This window comes from Xyrauchen texanus, chromosome 45, assembly GCF_025860055.1.
Source record: "Xyrauchen texanus isolate HMW12.3.18 chromosome 45, RBS_HiC_50CHRs, whole genome shotgun sequence".
Taxonomy (NCBI): domain Eukaryota; kingdom Metazoa; phylum Chordata; class Actinopteri; order Cypriniformes; family Catostomidae; genus Xyrauchen; species Xyrauchen texanus.
In genome coordinates, this window is record NC_068320.1 from 28,323,060 (window position 1) to 28,340,559 (window position 17,500).

General features: G+C 38.0%; 2 protein-coding genes across 2 annotated transcripts in view; both read left to right on the forward strand.

Annotated features, from left to right (window-relative positions):
• The window catches only part of LOC127637519 (uncharacterized), a 42,195-nt gene extending 29,772 nt beyond the window's left edge, over window positions 1-12,423 (forward strand). The window contains exons 14-24 of the mRNA XM_052118606.1: window positions 937-1,072; window positions 3,241-3,559; window positions 4,601-4,648; window positions 5,305-5,434; window positions 8,444-8,609; window positions 8,765-8,909; window positions 9,015-9,111; window positions 9,196-9,283; window positions 9,373-9,503; window positions 11,264-11,406; window positions 11,501-12,423. Of these exons, the coding sequence (XP_051974566.1) occupies window positions 937-1,072; window positions 3,241-3,559; window positions 4,601-4,648; window positions 5,305-5,434; window positions 8,444-8,609; window positions 8,765-8,909; window positions 9,015-9,111; window positions 9,196-9,283; window positions 9,373-9,503; window positions 11,264-11,406; window positions 11,501-12,423 (2,326 nt within the window). The remainder of the gene's footprint in view (window positions 1-936; window positions 1,073-3,240; window positions 3,560-4,600; window positions 4,649-5,304; window positions 5,435-8,443; window positions 8,610-8,764; window positions 8,910-9,014; window positions 9,112-9,195; window positions 9,284-9,372; window positions 9,504-11,263; window positions 11,407-11,500) is intronic.
• Window positions 12,424-16,718: 4,295 nt separating this feature from the next.
• Window positions 16,719-17,500, forward strand: part of LOC127637263 (synapsin-3-like) — a 124,920-nt gene continuing 124,138 nt past the window's right edge. The window contains exon 1 of the mRNA XM_052118225.1: window positions 16,719-16,764. The gene's annotated coding sequence lies outside the window, so the exon portion shown is untranslated. The remainder of the gene's footprint in view (window positions 16,765-17,500) is intronic.

The window sequence follows — 17,500 nt, forward strand, 5'->3', positions numbered from 1 at the left end:
CTGTATCTGAGAAACATTTAGTGTTGTTATGACAAAGCAATTAAAAAATAATTAATCATAGTGTCCAAAAACATCTCCAAACAAATAAAAGATAATAATTGTACATAAGAACTAGCCTAATTACACATGCAAACACAACAATGACTAAAGGTTTGCATAGCATGCAGACATGATTTTAGTCATGAGATTTCACAGAATGAGTTTCATTCTGTGTCATTTGAGTCATCATTGAGTCTGTGTCGTGTATTTGGCGCCATCTCCTGGTGGTCATATGTAACATTGTGCTTCATGTGGATTATCTAATGATCTATACATCTGATTATCTTGTGTGTGGACTCGATTGAAAGATAATCACAGACTCTAAATAATCATATGGGATATTTTATGTTCACTTTATGTTTCATGAAGTTATAAGCGGAAACAAAGCATACAAGTAACACCACCATAATAGTCAAAGACATATATTTAGCTGTTACCAAGTGTGCTGCACAAGCCCTCAAAAGTGAAGCCAAAACGTCTCGATCGCCCCCCGGTGACTGGTCCTAGTATAGGTCATAAGCCCCGCCTCCCCATGTTATTCAACAGGACGTGAGACCAACTAAACAATTCAATTACACTTCACATATCTTTTTTCCAAAGATAGTTTCTGTCATTTACTGTCGTTTCTATCACGTTGATGTCTTTTCAAGTGTTTGTTTTCTAAATAAGTTTGTTTTTAGTTATTTGATGCTATAAAAACGCTGCTGTGACATCATGATTGACAGCTGTGATTGACAGGTTCTCACTGAAGTAGTCACTGAAGCACCAACTGACTTTTTTTCGCGATCCTCGGAGGACTGAGGAGATTGGAGCTTTAAATTTAATATGTAAATTTCTATAATTCATTATTTCACTTATTTCAATTATTTTGTGTTGTAATTATGTGTGTTTGTAAAGGCGAGGCTGCAGTTTCGGGCATCAGCTGATGTCACAGCACAACATCAGAGTCTTGAGTGTGAGTCACATGATCCGTCTGAGCCGAGAAGAGCTGTGTGTGATATTGCTGCAGTGTGACAGCAGTTTACTGCCACCTGTGAGTACAACACACACATTCACATACATCAATATCAGCTACACAGTCTGACAGGAATATTTTATCTTCCCTTACAAAAAATGTAACATGGTATTACTGTAAAAGCATGCAATAATTCTAACCCTAAGGTGAGGAAACAGTGACCACAGTTAAGGTGTCCAAGGTGATCTAAATAAGAAATCTTTTAAACATCTAGTTTAAGCCTTAAGTGCATAACATTATTACAATCCCGTTCTTTAGAGGCCCAGCACATCTATCTATCACTAATAGAGCCACAAAAAACTCATATAGTGTCACATTTTAAAAACGTTTTTGAAACATGATCTACACATACTCTACACATACTCTACACATACTCTACTCATAAACTACACATAATCTACACATACTCTACACATGATCTACTCATACTCTACACATGATCTACTCATACTCTACACATACTCTACTCATAAACTACACATACTCTACACATACTCTACACATAATCTACACATACTCTACACATAATCTACACATAATCTACACATACTCTACACATGATCTACTCATACTCTACACATACTCTACACATACTCTACTCATAAACTGCACATGATCTACTCATAAACTACACATAATCTACTCATACTCTACACATACTCTACTCATAAACTGCACATGATCTACTCATAAACTACACATAATCTACTCATACTCTACACATACTCTACTCATACTCTACACATACTCTACTCATACTCTACACATACTCTACACATACTCTACTCATACTCTACACATACTCTACACATACTCTACTCATAAACTGCACATGATCTACTCATAAACTGCACATGATCTACTCATAAACTACACATAATCTACACATACTCTACACATACTCTACTCATACTCTACACATACTCTACTCATAAACTACACATACTCTACACATAATCTACACATAATCTACACATACTCTACACATAATCTACACATACTCTACTCATAAACTACACATGATCTACTCATAAACTACACATGATCTACACATACTCTACTCATAAACTACACATAAACTACACATGATCTACACATGTTCTACACATACTCTACTCATAAACTACACATAATCTACACATGATCTACACATGATCTACTCATAAACTACACATGATCTACTCATAAACTACACATGATCTACACATAATCTACACATAAACTACACATGATCTACACATACTCTACTCATAAACTACACATAATCTACACATGATCTACACATGATCTACACATGATCTACTCATAAACTACACATGATCTACACATAATCTACACATAAACTACACATGATCTACACATGATCTACACATACTCTACTCATAATCTACACATGATCTACACATACTCTACTCATACTCTACTCATAAACTACACATAATCTACACATAATCTACACATACTCTACTCATACTCTACTCATACTCTACTCATAAACTACACATAATCTACACATGATCTACACATGATCTACACATAAACTACACATAATCTACACATGATCTACACATGATCTACTCATAAACAACACATAATCTACACATGATCGACACATGATCTAATCACAATGTATACACAGTCTACACATGATCGACAAAAGATGACTTTAGATCTCCACTTAATGATGCCCTGGTTCTCTCTCTCTGTTTGTGTGTGTTTTATCTTCTCACCCCTTAAGTTTTTTGGTGTGTGTGTGTGTGTTTGTGTGTTTTGCACTGAGGATGTTTTAGAGTCTCACCCTGTATTTTCTGCATTGTGGATAATTTATTGATTGTGTTTGACAGATTAAAAAAAACGTGCTCTGTTTTTTGGTCTTTCCCGTTCATTTTCAATGTTCGTTCATTATAACTAAAGGAAAAAAAAATTATTAAATGAGGTAAATGTATTTCGGTCAAAAATGACCTAATAACAGACTTATTTATTTTACTGTCATTTACAGCCTATGACATATTTATGTATTTGGAGTTCTAGTACTAGTCTAGTATTTAAAGCTGAACGAGTGATCGATTAATCCATGACGTCTTACACCGTTTGAAGGAGCTCATTAACAATAACTGGAGCAACTATGGTGATTTTATAAATAAGTGTTCGCTCAAGTGTTGCCCTGTTTCTCTGTCCAATCGCAGGTGTGTGTATCGTACAATAAAGGCCGCGGGCCGTTCGGAAGCTGTCCTGAGAAAGAGACCTGCACGCGACTGCACATGTGCATGAGCTTCATCAGAGGATGCTGCGATGACACGGACTGCATCAGGTCACATGATTTCCATGAGCCTCATCCAATCGGAGTCCTGAGACGCAGAGGAGTGTCCAGTCACCTGATGAGTTTGATTCCGTTTATCTACCGCAACATTGTCAACCTGAAGAGTCACAGAAACCCCAAAAACACTCAACCTGCCCTCAACAACAGAGAGAACGTACAGTGTGAGTCACCACAGACACATGCAGGTAATCAGCGCTGTGTATGCTGTCAGTATTTCAGTTTTATTTGTGTAGCGTTTTTTACGATGCATATTGTTCCAAAGCAGCTTTTGAGAAAATAGTAAAAAATAAAAAATAGAACAATCCTTGGGAAAAGCGGTTGCCAATTTGTGCGTTACGATCAGTAAAAAAATCAGTCTGATCAAATATTCATGTGTCATATGTTGTTGGAAAGATCTTAAAGAGTAAAATACAAACAGATTATTTGTTTTACTCACAGATACAAATATAGCGAGTAACAGCTAAATATATGTCTTTGACTATTATGTTGGTGTTGCTTATATGCCGCATTTCTGCTTATAACTTCACATAAAATAAACGTAACATAAACTATCACATATCATTATTTAGAGTCTGTGATTATCTTTCAATCGAGTCCACACACAAGATAATCAGATGTATAGATCATTAGATAATCCACATGAAGCACAATGTTACATATGACCACCAGGAGATGGCGCCAAATACACGACACAGACTCAATGATGACTCAAATGACACAGAATGAAACTCATTCTGTGAAATCTCATGAGTAAAATCATGTGTGCATGCTATGCAAACCTTTAGTCATTGTTGTGTTTGCATGTGTAATTAGTTCTTATGTACAATTATTATCTTTTATTTGTTTGGAGATGTTTTTGGACACTATGATACATTATATTTGTAATGTTGGAACTTTTGATTGCTTTGTCGTATCAACACAACATTTTTCTCAGATACAGTCGACATGATTGGGTTTTTTCCAGAGCCACCTTATTTACACCCAGAGATATATAATATATAAATATATAAAGAGGTACAATTTTTGGTTAAATGTTTTGTTGTGAGTTTCTTAGTCTGAGAGTGTCAGAATGTCTCATAATCACTCGATCCTCCATGTTTTTGTCGAGTTGTATACCTTTAATTTTGGGTTTACCAGTGAAACAAGAAGTCTTTAAAAACACCTTCAGAGCTGAAAGGGTTCAACTAAGAATTCTGTTGTTGTTGTTGTTGTTGTTTTTTTCTTAGAAGAAAACAAGATCTGCCTTTCCTTTCTCAAAGGTTACTGCAAAAGAGGTACGTTTGCTGTATAATTCATGAAATAATGACTCGTTTATAATAACAGATGGATTAATAGTTAATTTTAGCTTGTTATAAAATATACCTTGCACACTCATTTTGCTGTACTGGACCAACAGGTTATATGTGCGTGTAAAATAATGCACGTGGGAAGGGCAGAATTCCTACATATTTAAAATGTCAAAAATATCCTGCATACAAATACCAGCCAAGTCTAGTAATAATCAGGCAATGTTGCACCTCTAAATTCTAATTGGATGAGCTGCGTTTTGAAGCTGTTGTTAGATGCTAATAATCACATCTGTAGTCGTTATTACGTTGCTTGGCAACAGTAAACAGCTTATATTTAGTAATTTAAAGGGACAGTTCACCCAAAAATAAAAATCTTTCATCATTTACTCACCCTCATGCCATCCCAGATGTGTAAGACTTTCTTGTGTTTGATTTTTAGTAGAATGTTTCAACTCTGTAGGTCCACTTGTAGGTTTCACTTTCACATTCTCTTGTATTTGGCAGTTCACATTCTTTGTGCATATCACCACCAACTGGGTGGATCTCTCCTATGGGTGGACCGATCATATCACTTCTGAAGACATGGATTAAACCACTAGAGTGTGTGTTTCTAAAGCATAACATCTCATGATTATTTACAGCACATGAATGCCCCAGAATTCACTGTAAAATGCCCTATAAGTGGCAGGTGAAGGTGTGTGGCGCCTGGACTGACTTACCCAATAATGAACACATCGAGAGAGAGTACTGTGATCCATCAAACACAAACGGGTGAGTTCATATGGAAACATACACCGGTACACATGTACAGTGCAAGAATAAGTATGTGAACCCTTTTGAATTACCTGCATTTATGTATAAATATGTCTTATAATCAGGTTTGATCACTGTCAAACACAATCAGTTTCACTAATAACACACAAATTATTTTATTGGTCTTGTAAATATTGAATACATCATTCAAACATTCACAGTGTAGTTTGGAAAAAGTTTGTGAACACTAATGACATCATCAAAAGCTAATTAGATTCAGGAGTTGGCAAACCTGGCATTCAATTGATGAAGCGAGATCGGAGGTGTGGGTTAGAGCTACTTTGACTTATAAAAAGCACTCAAACATTTTGAGTTTGCTAATCACAAGAAGCATCTGCTGACGTGGACCAAGAGATCTCAGAAGACCTACAATCAAGAATTGTTGCTTTGCATAAAGCGGGAAAGGGTTACAAAGTCTGGAAGAGTTCAGATATTCATCCATCCACAGTTAGACAAACTGTCTATAAATGGAGATGATTTAGTACTATAGGTACTCTCACTAGAAGTGGCCGTTAGATATTCATCTGTCCACAGTTAGACAAACTGTCTATAAATGGAGATGATTTAGTACTATAGGTACTCTCACTAGAAGTGGCCGTTAGATATTCATCTGTCCACAGTTAGACAAACTGTCTATAAATGGAGATGATTTAGTACTATAGGTACTCTCTCTAGAAGTGGCCGTTAGATATTCATCTGTCCACAGTTAGACAAACTGTCTATTAATGGAGGTGATTTAGTACTATAGGTACTCTCACTAGAAGTGGCCGTTAGATATTCATCTGTCCACAGTTAGACAAACTGTCTATAAATGGAGATGATTTAGCACTATAGCTACTCTCTCTAGAAGTGGCCGTTTGATATTCATCTGTCCACAGTTAGACAAACTGTCTATAAATGGAGATCATTTAGTACTATAGGTACTCTCACTAGAAGTGGCCGTTAGATATTCATCTGTCCACAGTGAGACAAACTGTCTATTAATGGAGGTGATTTAGTACTATAGGTACTCTCTCTAGAAGTGGCCGTTAGATATTCATCTGTCCACAGTTAGACAAACTGTCTATAAATGGAGATGATTTAGTACTATAGGTACTCTCACTAGAAGTGGCCGTTAGATATTCATCTGTCCACAGTTAGACAAACTGTCTATAAATGGAGATGATTTAGCACTATAGCTACTCTCTCTAGAAGTGGCCGTTAGATATTCATCTGTCCACAGTTAGACAAACTGTCTATAAATGGAGATGATTTAGTACTATAGGTACTCTCACTAGAAGTGGCCGTTAGATATTCATCTGTCCACAGTTAGACAAACTGTCTATAAATGGAGATGATTTAGTACTATAGCTACTCTCTCTAGAAGTGGCCGTTTGATATTCATCTGTCCACAGTTAGACAAACTGTCTATAAATGGAGATGATTTAGTACTATAGGTACTCTCACTAGAAGTGGCCGTTAGATATTCATCTGTCCACAGTGAGACAAACTGTCTATTAATGGAGGTGATTTAGTACTATAGGTACTCTCACTAGAAGTGGCCGTTAGATATTCATCTGTCCACAGTTAGACAAACTGTCTATAAATGGAGATGATTTAGTACTATAGGTACTCTCTCTAGAAGTGGCCGTTAGATATTCATCTGTCCACAGTTAGACAAACTGTCTATAAATGGAGATGATTTAGTACTATAGGTACTCTCACTAGAAGTGGCCGTTAGATATTCATCTGTCCACAGTTAGACAAACTGTCTATAAATGGAGATGATTTAGCACTATAGCTACTCTCTCTAGAAGTGGCCGTTAGATATTCATCTGTCCACAGTTAGACAAACTGTCTATAAATGGAGATGATTTAGCACTATAGGTACTCTCACTAGAAGTGGCCGTTAGATATTCATCTGTCCACAGTGAGACAAACTGTCTATAAATGGAGATGATTTAGTACTATAGCTACTCTCTCTAGAAGTGGCCGTTAGATATTCATCTGTCCACAGTTAGACAAACTGTCTATAAATGGAGATGATTTAGTACTATAGGTACTCTCACTAGAAGTGGCCGTTAGATATTCATCTGTCCACAGTTAGACAAACTGTCTATAAATGGAGATGATTTAGTACTATAGGTACTCTCACTAGAAGTGGCCGTTAGATATTCATCTGTCCACAGTGAGACAAACTGTCTATAAATGGAGATGATTTAGTACTATAGGTACTCTCACTAGAAGTGGCCGTTAGATATTCATCTGTCCACAGTTAGACAAACTGTCTATAAATGGAGGTGATTTAGTACTATATGTACTCTCTCTAGAAGTGGCCGTTAGATATTCATCTGTCCACAGTTAGACAAACTGTCTGTAAATGGAGATGATTTAGTACTATAGGTACTCTCACTAGAAGTGGCCGTTAGATATTCATCTGTCCACAGTTAGACAAACTGTCTATAAATGGAGATGATTTAGTACTATAGGTACTCTCTGTAAAAGTGGCCGTTAGGACAATGACCCTAAACATCAAAGTAAATCCATTACAGAATGACTTCAAAAAAAGAAGTCCAGACCATAACCCAATAGAGATGCTGTGAAATGACCTCAGGAGAGACATGTATAAGAATATATCTGAGCTGAAGCAGTTCTGTAAGGAAGAATGATCCAAAATTTCTTCTGAACGTTGTCCAGGTCTAATCCGCATCTACCGGAACTGCTTGATGTTTCACTTACTTTTTCCACTGCACTGTGAATGTGTAATGGGATGTGTTTGATAAAGACATGAAATATTATAATTGTTTGTGTGTTGTTATCTTATGCACATTGTGTTTGTCTACACTTCTGACTTTGATGATGATGAGATCACATTTTATGAGCAATTAATGCAGAAACCAGCTGATTCCAAAGGGTTCACATACTTTTTCTTGCGACTGTATTGGTGTGTTTGCCCAGAGTCACATGTATGCTCTTTTATTCTGACAGTTCAGGGAATGAGCCCATTTGCTTTGAGGAAATGATTTTGGGTCTTGATAAGGTCCGGCGTCTCTCTACTGATCCCTCGGTGCTCTGGCCCAATTTCATCCTCACCACCAGCTGGGTCTGGTACTGGAAAGACGAGTATAATCACTGGGTCCAGTATGCATCAATAGTATGTTTGAAAAGGAGTGCATTTGTCTGTTATTGTGGTGCAAGTTAAATGAACAAATATAGACATTGCTCAATCAAATCAAGTCCAACTTACAGTTTCACTGTGCTAACGAGAGTAAACATGATTAATTTGTTATTGCTTTGGGAATCTTATAGAAAGAAATGCACAGATTGTCTTCAGTCGGCAGTCACGATCTGGAGAAGAAATATCAGGAGTATTTACTAAAAAATGACTCTTCAAATCAGGATGCTGTTGTCAAATTCAGAGCGGGCAGCCGTTACTATGAGCTCAATTTCAAAGGTTGGTTATGTGCTAATGTTCTGTCTGTTAGTGTTCTCATGACTATTTCAGTAAATGTTCATCATGTTGTTGTTTTATAAATGCTCACAACAATCTTGTTCACAGATATGAAACAGAGGAATGAAGTGAGCGGGACGGAGAGACCTGTCAGACGACGACCCGTGTTTGTGTCTTCAGTCAACGTTAAGATTCCCAGAAACAGGTCAACAAAAACAGATTTAAAAATAGAGTTCACCTTGCTGTTGTTTTGTGGTATTTTGTCAGATTTGTTTGTCTCTGATTGTAGTGAGAAGCACGCCAATGCCAGGCTTCACTTCTCTAAAGGTGTTCCTAGATATTGGGAGCAAACAGCGATTCGTGACTCTGGATTTGAGGTGAAACGTGTTATCTTGTTTGTTTTCATTGTCACATTTACATTACACGATCATTTTCTCATCCGTCGTTCTCTGTTGTGCGTTTGCAGAGAGTTCGTCTCTCGCCGTCTAACAGAGATTACAAGAGAGTTCAGGATCTCTTTCATGAATCTCCGGGAAGTTTCACTATCAGACAGATTGAGCGTGTGCAAAACAGGGAACTCTGGGAAAACTTTATGATGTGGGTATCAGTTCAGAAGAGTTAACAATGAAAACTAGAAAATTAAACTTCTTAAAGACAAACTTTGATATTGACTTGAAAAAGCCTGAAAATTTACAACAGTTTTATATGAGTTTTAGCCTGTGTAAAGTTTAAAAAGTCAGACAGATAGATAGACAGGATGATAGACAGACAGACAAAAGATAGACAGACAGATAGAGATGGACAGACAATAGACAGACAGACAAAAGATAGACAGACAGATAGACAGATGATAGATAGACAGATTGACAGGATGATAGACAGACAGATAGATGGACAGGCAGACAGATGATAGACAGACAGACAGATAGATAGACAGGATGATAGACAGACAGACAAAAGATAGACAGACAGATAGAGATGGACAGACAATAGACAGACAGACAAAAGATAGACAGACAGATAGACAGATGATAGATAGACAGATTGACAGGATGATAGACAGACAGATAGATGGACAGGCAGACAGATGATAGACAGACAGACAGATAGATAGACAGGATGATAGACAGACAGACAAAAGATAGACAGACAGATAGAGATGGACAGACAATAGACAGACAGACAAAAGATAGACAGACAGATAGACAGATGATAGATAGACAGATTGACAGGATGATAGACAGACAGATAGATGGACAGGCAGACAGATGATAGACAGACAGATAGATAGATAGACAGACAGACAGACAGACAGACAGACAGATAGATAGATAGACAGATAGATAGATGGACAGGATGATAGAAAGACAGACGGACAGACAGATGATAGATAGACAGATAGATAGATAGACAGGATGATAGACAGACAGATAGAGATGGACAGACGATAGACAGACAGACAAAAGATAGACAGACAGATAGACAGATGATAGATAGACAGATAGATAGACAGATGATAGACAGACAGATAGATGGACAGGCAGACAGATGATAGACAGACAGACAGATAGATAGATAGACAGGATGATAGACAGACAGACAGACAGATGATAGATAGACAGACAGACAGATAGATAGATAGACAGGATGATAGACAGATAGGCAGACAGACAGATAGATAGACAGACAGATGATAGATAGATAGACAGACAGACAGCTAGACAGACAGACAGACAGACAGAAGACAGACAGACAGATAGATAGAAGATACATAGACAGACAGTAGACAGACAGACAGACAGACAGACAGACAGAAGATAATCATTATAAAAACTCTTGTTCCAACTGCGATCAAAATTTTAAATAGAGATTTTTTTTAATTGGTGTAGTATGCTGCTAGTTTTTTTTTTTTATTTATTTATCTATTTATTATTGTTATTTTTTTTTTATATATATATAATTCATAGAAATGTGTTAATGCTTATTATTGCATGTTGTTGTATGCATTGTGTTGTGTGTGATTGATGTTGTGCACTGGCCGTGTCATGCGGTCCAAGACAAATTTCCCAGGAATGGGACAATAAAGTATAATAATAATAATAATAATAATAATAATAAATAAGATAGATAGATATACAGATAGATGGACAGACAGACAGACAGATAGATAGATAGAAAAGACTGTTAGATGGACGGACAGACAGACAGACAGACTGATATATAGACAAAAAGACAGACTGATAGATAGACAGACAGATTGATAGACAGATAGATAGATAGATGGATATGGATTAATCACAAATCTTTAATTGCAACTTTTACTGTATCACAGAATGTTTTTAATTGTTTCTCCTCAGGAAAAAAGAAGAAATGAGAAAAGCGAACAATGAGAGGTTTGGTGAGCGTCTTTTATTCCACAGCAGCAGCTCGTCCCTCGTTGATGCTGTATGTCACAGTAATGTGGACTTTGACGTGTCTAATGCAGCGGTATATGGACACGGTATGCTTATAATACAGTCATAGAAACTCAAATGACTTTCTTCTGTGGAAAACAAACAGCATTTAATCTCTTTGTCCTTTATGATGCTTGACAGGGATTTATTTCTCAAAGTGCTCTCCGTATTCCAATGATGTCACCGACGGGTGCGGAGTGAGGATGATGTTTGTGTGCAGGGTGTTGCTGGGATGCTACACCAGAGGCAAACTCTTCCATTGTCCTCCAGCCAAAGATGCCAAAGGAAATCTGTACGACAGTTGTGTGAACGATACACGTAATCCCTCCATTTTTGTGGTGTTTGACAAGTCACAGGTTTACCCAGAGTTCCTCGTTACTTATGAGGAGAAAAACGTGTTTGAAGCAGCGCCTGTTGTTCAGTCCAGTCCTGACGCTCGTGTCGCATCCGTCACGACGAGTCTCGCTCGGATGACTGTAAAGGAAACTATCCAGGAAAGCTCGGTGATGGCAGGTTCTGAACACACTGCATCCTTTTCTAGTTCCATCACAGATAAAACGCCTCTCATTACTGTCTTGAGTTCAACATCAGATGCATCTCCTCCCTCACATGGTCCAAAGACTCTCAGTCAGGCTGTGATGACTCAGAAGAGCGATGAGAGTCATGTTATGAAACCACTTCAGTTCAGTGTCCAGCCCTCTGGACCGCTGCATGATGGTAGGGTCTTGAATCTTTCCGAGTCCCCTGATGTCCAGCAGATCTCATCCGAGACGGCAAACATCTCGAACACTGGGACTGTCCAGAATGTCACTCAGACTTGTAGCGCTTTGGAGTTGGGAAGCGAGTCCTTGGACGCTCTGAATACTGTGGTGAAATACTCAACTAAGACTGAAAACTTGGACATGTCGTCCTCTCCGGTCCCGTCTCCTCCCGTTGAGTTGAAGAGATCCTCAGCGTCTCACCAAGCTCATCTCAGCCAGCTCAGAGTTCAACCGCTTCCTCTCCTCAAACTGTCCGTCCGCATTATCAACCAGAAATGTCCTCAAACAGAGACGGTTACGTGAGGGAACAGCCCACGCAGTGCCTCCAAAACCCCTACACAGAAGAAACCCTGTGTTATTCAGTGATGTAGACTGACCGCTGTGGACATCACATCACGAGTGTTAGAAGAACAAACAATAAAACATACATAACAAAACATACCCTCACATTCTCAAACAACATCATAGGCTATAGAGAACAAATTTGTCTTCAAACTTGATTTAAATATAAGACTTGGCCAATGAGGAAGAAGACCTAACGACAAATGGGAGTGCATTACACAACCCATGGGCACGCTACTACAAACACCCGATCACCTTTAGTTTTCAGACGGGAATGAGGAACAGAGAGGAGTAACTGATTTGACCCTGATCGCCTGTGTTCCATCATGCTTTGGCCCTTAAATAACGTATACTGTGCGCAGTAAGGGCAGCTGGTGGACTTTCTGGTGCCCCCCTAGGGAGCTGGTGCCCTATGCAGACTGCGTCGTATGTGTGTATGGAGCGGCGGTACTGGGTAAAATTGTGTGTCATCAGCATAACAATGATAGGCTACACTGTACTTCTGAAAGATAGAGCTTAAAGGAAGCATATAAAGAAAAAAAGCAGAGGACCCAACACGGAGCCTTGTGGGACGCCACATGTGAGCAGAGTTGAGGATGAGTAATTATTAATACTGATAGAAAGTTGTGGCAGGGCGGAGGGCGGGGTCGTGATCCTACACACCCGGTCCTGTATTAGGCTAATCAAGCCTCCCGAGAGGGATAAAGGTCGACTGCAGGGGATCGTGCGGAGAGAGAGATCGCTACTGACATGTCCGTCATGTGTGTGTGTTTATGTTTGTGCTTCTGGTTTTCATTAAATTATGATTTATATTGACAAACCGGTTCTCCGCCTCCTTGCCCATCTAACCCCTTTACACTGGTGCCGAAATCCGGAAGGAGGAGGGATGTGCCGTAGTAGAGTTCTCGCCACTACCGCCCACCCCAGCGGAGCAGCAGCTGCCGTCTGCCGGGCACGAGGAGCCCAGCTGCCTGGAGCGGTCAGCGCCCATCGCCCTCTTCCAGGCGGCTGGCTCCTCATGCCCCGGCAGACGGCCACGGAAACCAGGTTAATGCCAATCCCTGGATGCCAACCACCTTCTCAAGACGATGTAAAAGAATGGCGGGATCGATCTCTAGGTCTAGAAGGATTCAAAAGGCCCCGTTGCCAGAATCCAGGGAGACTAAAATGTCATTGGTCACCTTTAATAGTGCCGTCTCAGTACTATGCAGTGCCCTAAAGCCTGAGTGAAATGTGTCAGATATGTTGAAGGTAGTCAGATAAGAATAGAGCTGCGAATAAATCACAGTTTCCAAGATTTGGACAGAAAAGCCATTTTGAAACAGGCTTGTAGTTCTTCAAATCTGTAGTCAAGATGAGGTTTTTTCAGCATGTTTAAAGCTGGCAGGGACCTCTCCGTTTCTCCAAGAACTGGTGATTATGCCCAACATAATGGGGGCAACGGAGTTAAAAACATCTTGATGGTATGACATCGTTGGGACAATTAGCAGGTTTCATTATCGATATTATATCAGAGCAAATGAGACGGGGTCAAAGTGAATCATATCTGGCCAAAGATGTTTGTTCTAATGTCCTGAATTTGGTCAATAAATAATTCAAGACACTTTTCCCACATCTCAGGGGTTTTATCTGGATAGCCCACAGGGAAGGGTTCAAAACTGAATCAATTGTGTTCAAAATGATCTTAGGCTATGGGCAATTTTAGCCATTTTTTCCAGAGAAGTAATTGGATTTAGCGGTCTTGACAGAGACTTGATACTGCTTTAAGAAATCACAAAACAAGTTTATCCTTCTTCCACTTACGCTCTGCTTTCCTACACCGAGCGAGTACGCTCATTAAGACAAGGCTGAATATGCAGTGTGTGAAAATTGTTCAATAAATCTTTTATCAGTTCTGCAAATGTTTATTTGTGTCCATTTGAGAAAGAAACTTCTTAGAAGTCATTGAGAAGCTACATGTTGACCGTATTCTTCAGATCTCTTCTGTTGTGCATCATGTGATCAACATTTGACACAGATCGTCTCTTGGCTGATTTGTGTGGTCTATTTTTGTGTAAATGGGTCATTCTGTGTCAAATCAATCGGCGTCCCCAGCTCAAACTTTTGATTTTGCTCATTTTTTTCTGGTGAAAGAAAGACATAATTGAAGATGAAAAGAAAAATATACTGAGTGATCCATTATTTAGTAGTTGGGTCAAATGGCAGTTGATTTATAGTAAAATCACAGATCTAAAACCCCTTAGAAAGGTGTCAGCATCATGATTGTATTTATACACAGAGATTGATAAATCTATTACTAAAATCAGTTGACTTCAGCACCTTTTGTTGCTTTATATCCCAATGGTGAGAGTCCAAATATGGGAAAAGCACTTTTTTGTGTTGTTTTTGCAAAGTTGGCGTGCCTGTAACTCCAGAAGTGTTCAAGATATCTTAAAATCCTTTTAGATTCTGCTTCTGAACAAACGTTTCTTTCTGTATGTCCATTTTAAGGCCCTGTATGATTCAGTCCCAGAGATATGGGGCTCTCAATGTGGCTCCATGTGCAAACGGTTGAATTTTATGCATTTTCAATGGTCAAAAACCAAATGTGGGACACTTTGTTTAAAGCTGATACTTATTGTCTTTAAAGAGGAATATCTGAAGAACAAATAATGTTGAAACTAGAAATGTACCTTCATTTATTCAACTATTTTTGGCACTCCGACATTGTTAAAATTGGTGGGATCTGTGCAATTGTTTTGATAGCGGGAAACGAGATACAGTTCTAGTTTCAACATTATTTGTTCTTCAGATATTCCTCTTTAAATACAATAAGTATCAGCTTTAAACGAAGTGTCCCACATTTGGTTTTTGACCCCTGAAAATGTGTAAAATTCAACCGTTTGCACATGGAGCCACATTGAGAGCCCCATATCTTTGAACTTTAACCATATAGGACTTTCAAAATGGACATACAAAAAGAAAAGTTTGTTCTGAAGCAGAATCTAAAAGGATTTTAAGATATCATTAATACTTCTGGAGTTACAGGCACACCAACTTTGGATAAACAACACAAAAAAGTGCTTTTTCCCATTTTTGGACTCACCATTGGGATATAAAGCAACAAGAGCTGCTGAAGTCAACTGATTTTAGTAATAGATTTATCAATCTCTGTGTATAAATACAATCATGATGCTGACACCTTTCTAAGGGGGTTTTTTAGATCTGTGATTTTACCATAAATCAACTGCCATTTTGACCCAACTACTAAATAATGGATCAGTCTGTAAATATTCATCCATGACATTTTTAACTTTCTTAATTTGTGGATTTTTTTTCACAAGGGGAAAAAAAAGATAAAACTGTAAATGTTGAGCTGGGGACCTCCGGTGGAGATGACACAGAATGACTCCAATGTGTTTTTGCATTGCTGTTTGAATCAGTAGGGAATATAATTTCACAGATTGATCCCTCATCATGTGACATCTGAGGTGTATTTGAGTGATATTGCAGCTATATCTACTCTAATAGAGCGGATCACAAAAATATGAAGGTAAAGGTGGTGTTTTTTGATAAAACTTCAAACTGGACTTAATTGTAATTTTTGTCTATTTTAATTTGATTGAAAAATTAATGATTACAAAATGAGTTCACTAAAACTTGCAAATTGAACAATATATGAACACATTTGCTGAGTTACATAGGGAGGAAGTAAAGGCCAAGAAAAGGAAAGATCTCGTGATAGATATATAGAAATTATATAGTGGACTTTATTACATAATTATAGAAACGTGATATGACAATTCTATATTGTATAGAAATAATTAATCATTATTTTACTATTTTTATCAAACAAAAATTACTGTACTGAATTTCAGGATCAGTAATAAATGAATTAAATTAATTGTTAATTATAGATTAACATTTTGTTCTATTTTTATATACAAAAAAAACCATCTGCTTTGGCAATATTATATTGTTTACAGTCATGCCAATAAAGCCACTTTGAATTTAATTAATAAACAAATACAAAAAGACAAGACGAGAATAACCAGTACAGTTCTATACAACAAGAGCAGGTGAGAGTAAAAAAAACAAGCACCAAGTGAGCAGGGGCTTTTTTATTCTTGATTGTCAATCATATTTACGCGAATCTAATCGATGACGTTTTCATTAGATTTGAGGAGCGCAGCCCTCTCAGCTCTGCACATGCGCATCTCTGCCTCCCTCATTAAATATTCATGAGATGTTCCGATTCGTCCAATCAGATGTTACTGAATTAATGCGGCGAGTCGGTGTGGCACGAGCACGGACGCTTCTGAGGTAAATACACCAAACCTACATTTTTACTTCTTATAAACGTATTGCCTTGCCATGAGATGCCATTTCAAACTATTAGTGTATGCAGGGGAAATTACATATTTAGATTGAATATTGTATTTTTCTCCTCCAGTTATTGATGGGTGGATCTATAAAGATGCTGTGTGATCTATTTTACACATTTAAAATAATAATGATCGTTCTACAGAAATCTCAATATACCTGCAGGGAAATACTCCCGTTCTTGTACGTAATAGCTGTATTTTTTAATATTTGAATTCTGTGATATTCGGTTTTATTCGCTGTCGGTAAGGGAATTCATATGTGTTTGAACATGCACGCGGCAAATGACGCGACGCGACCGTCCAGACGCATATGGAATTATATGTGTGCCACAGACACATATAGAGTTATATATGTGCCACAGATGCATATAGAGTTATATATGTGCCACAGATGCATATAGAGCATATAGAGTTATATATGTGCCACAGATGCATATAGAGTTATATGTGTGCCACAGACACATATAGAGTTATATATGTGCCACAGATGCATATAGAGTTATATATGTGCCACAGATGCATATAGAGCATATAGAGTTATATATGTGCCACAGATGCATATAGAGTTATATGTGTGCCACAGATGCATATAGAGCATATAGAGTTATATATGTGCCACAGATGCATATAGAGTTATATATGTGCCACAGATGCATTTAGAGTTATATATGTGC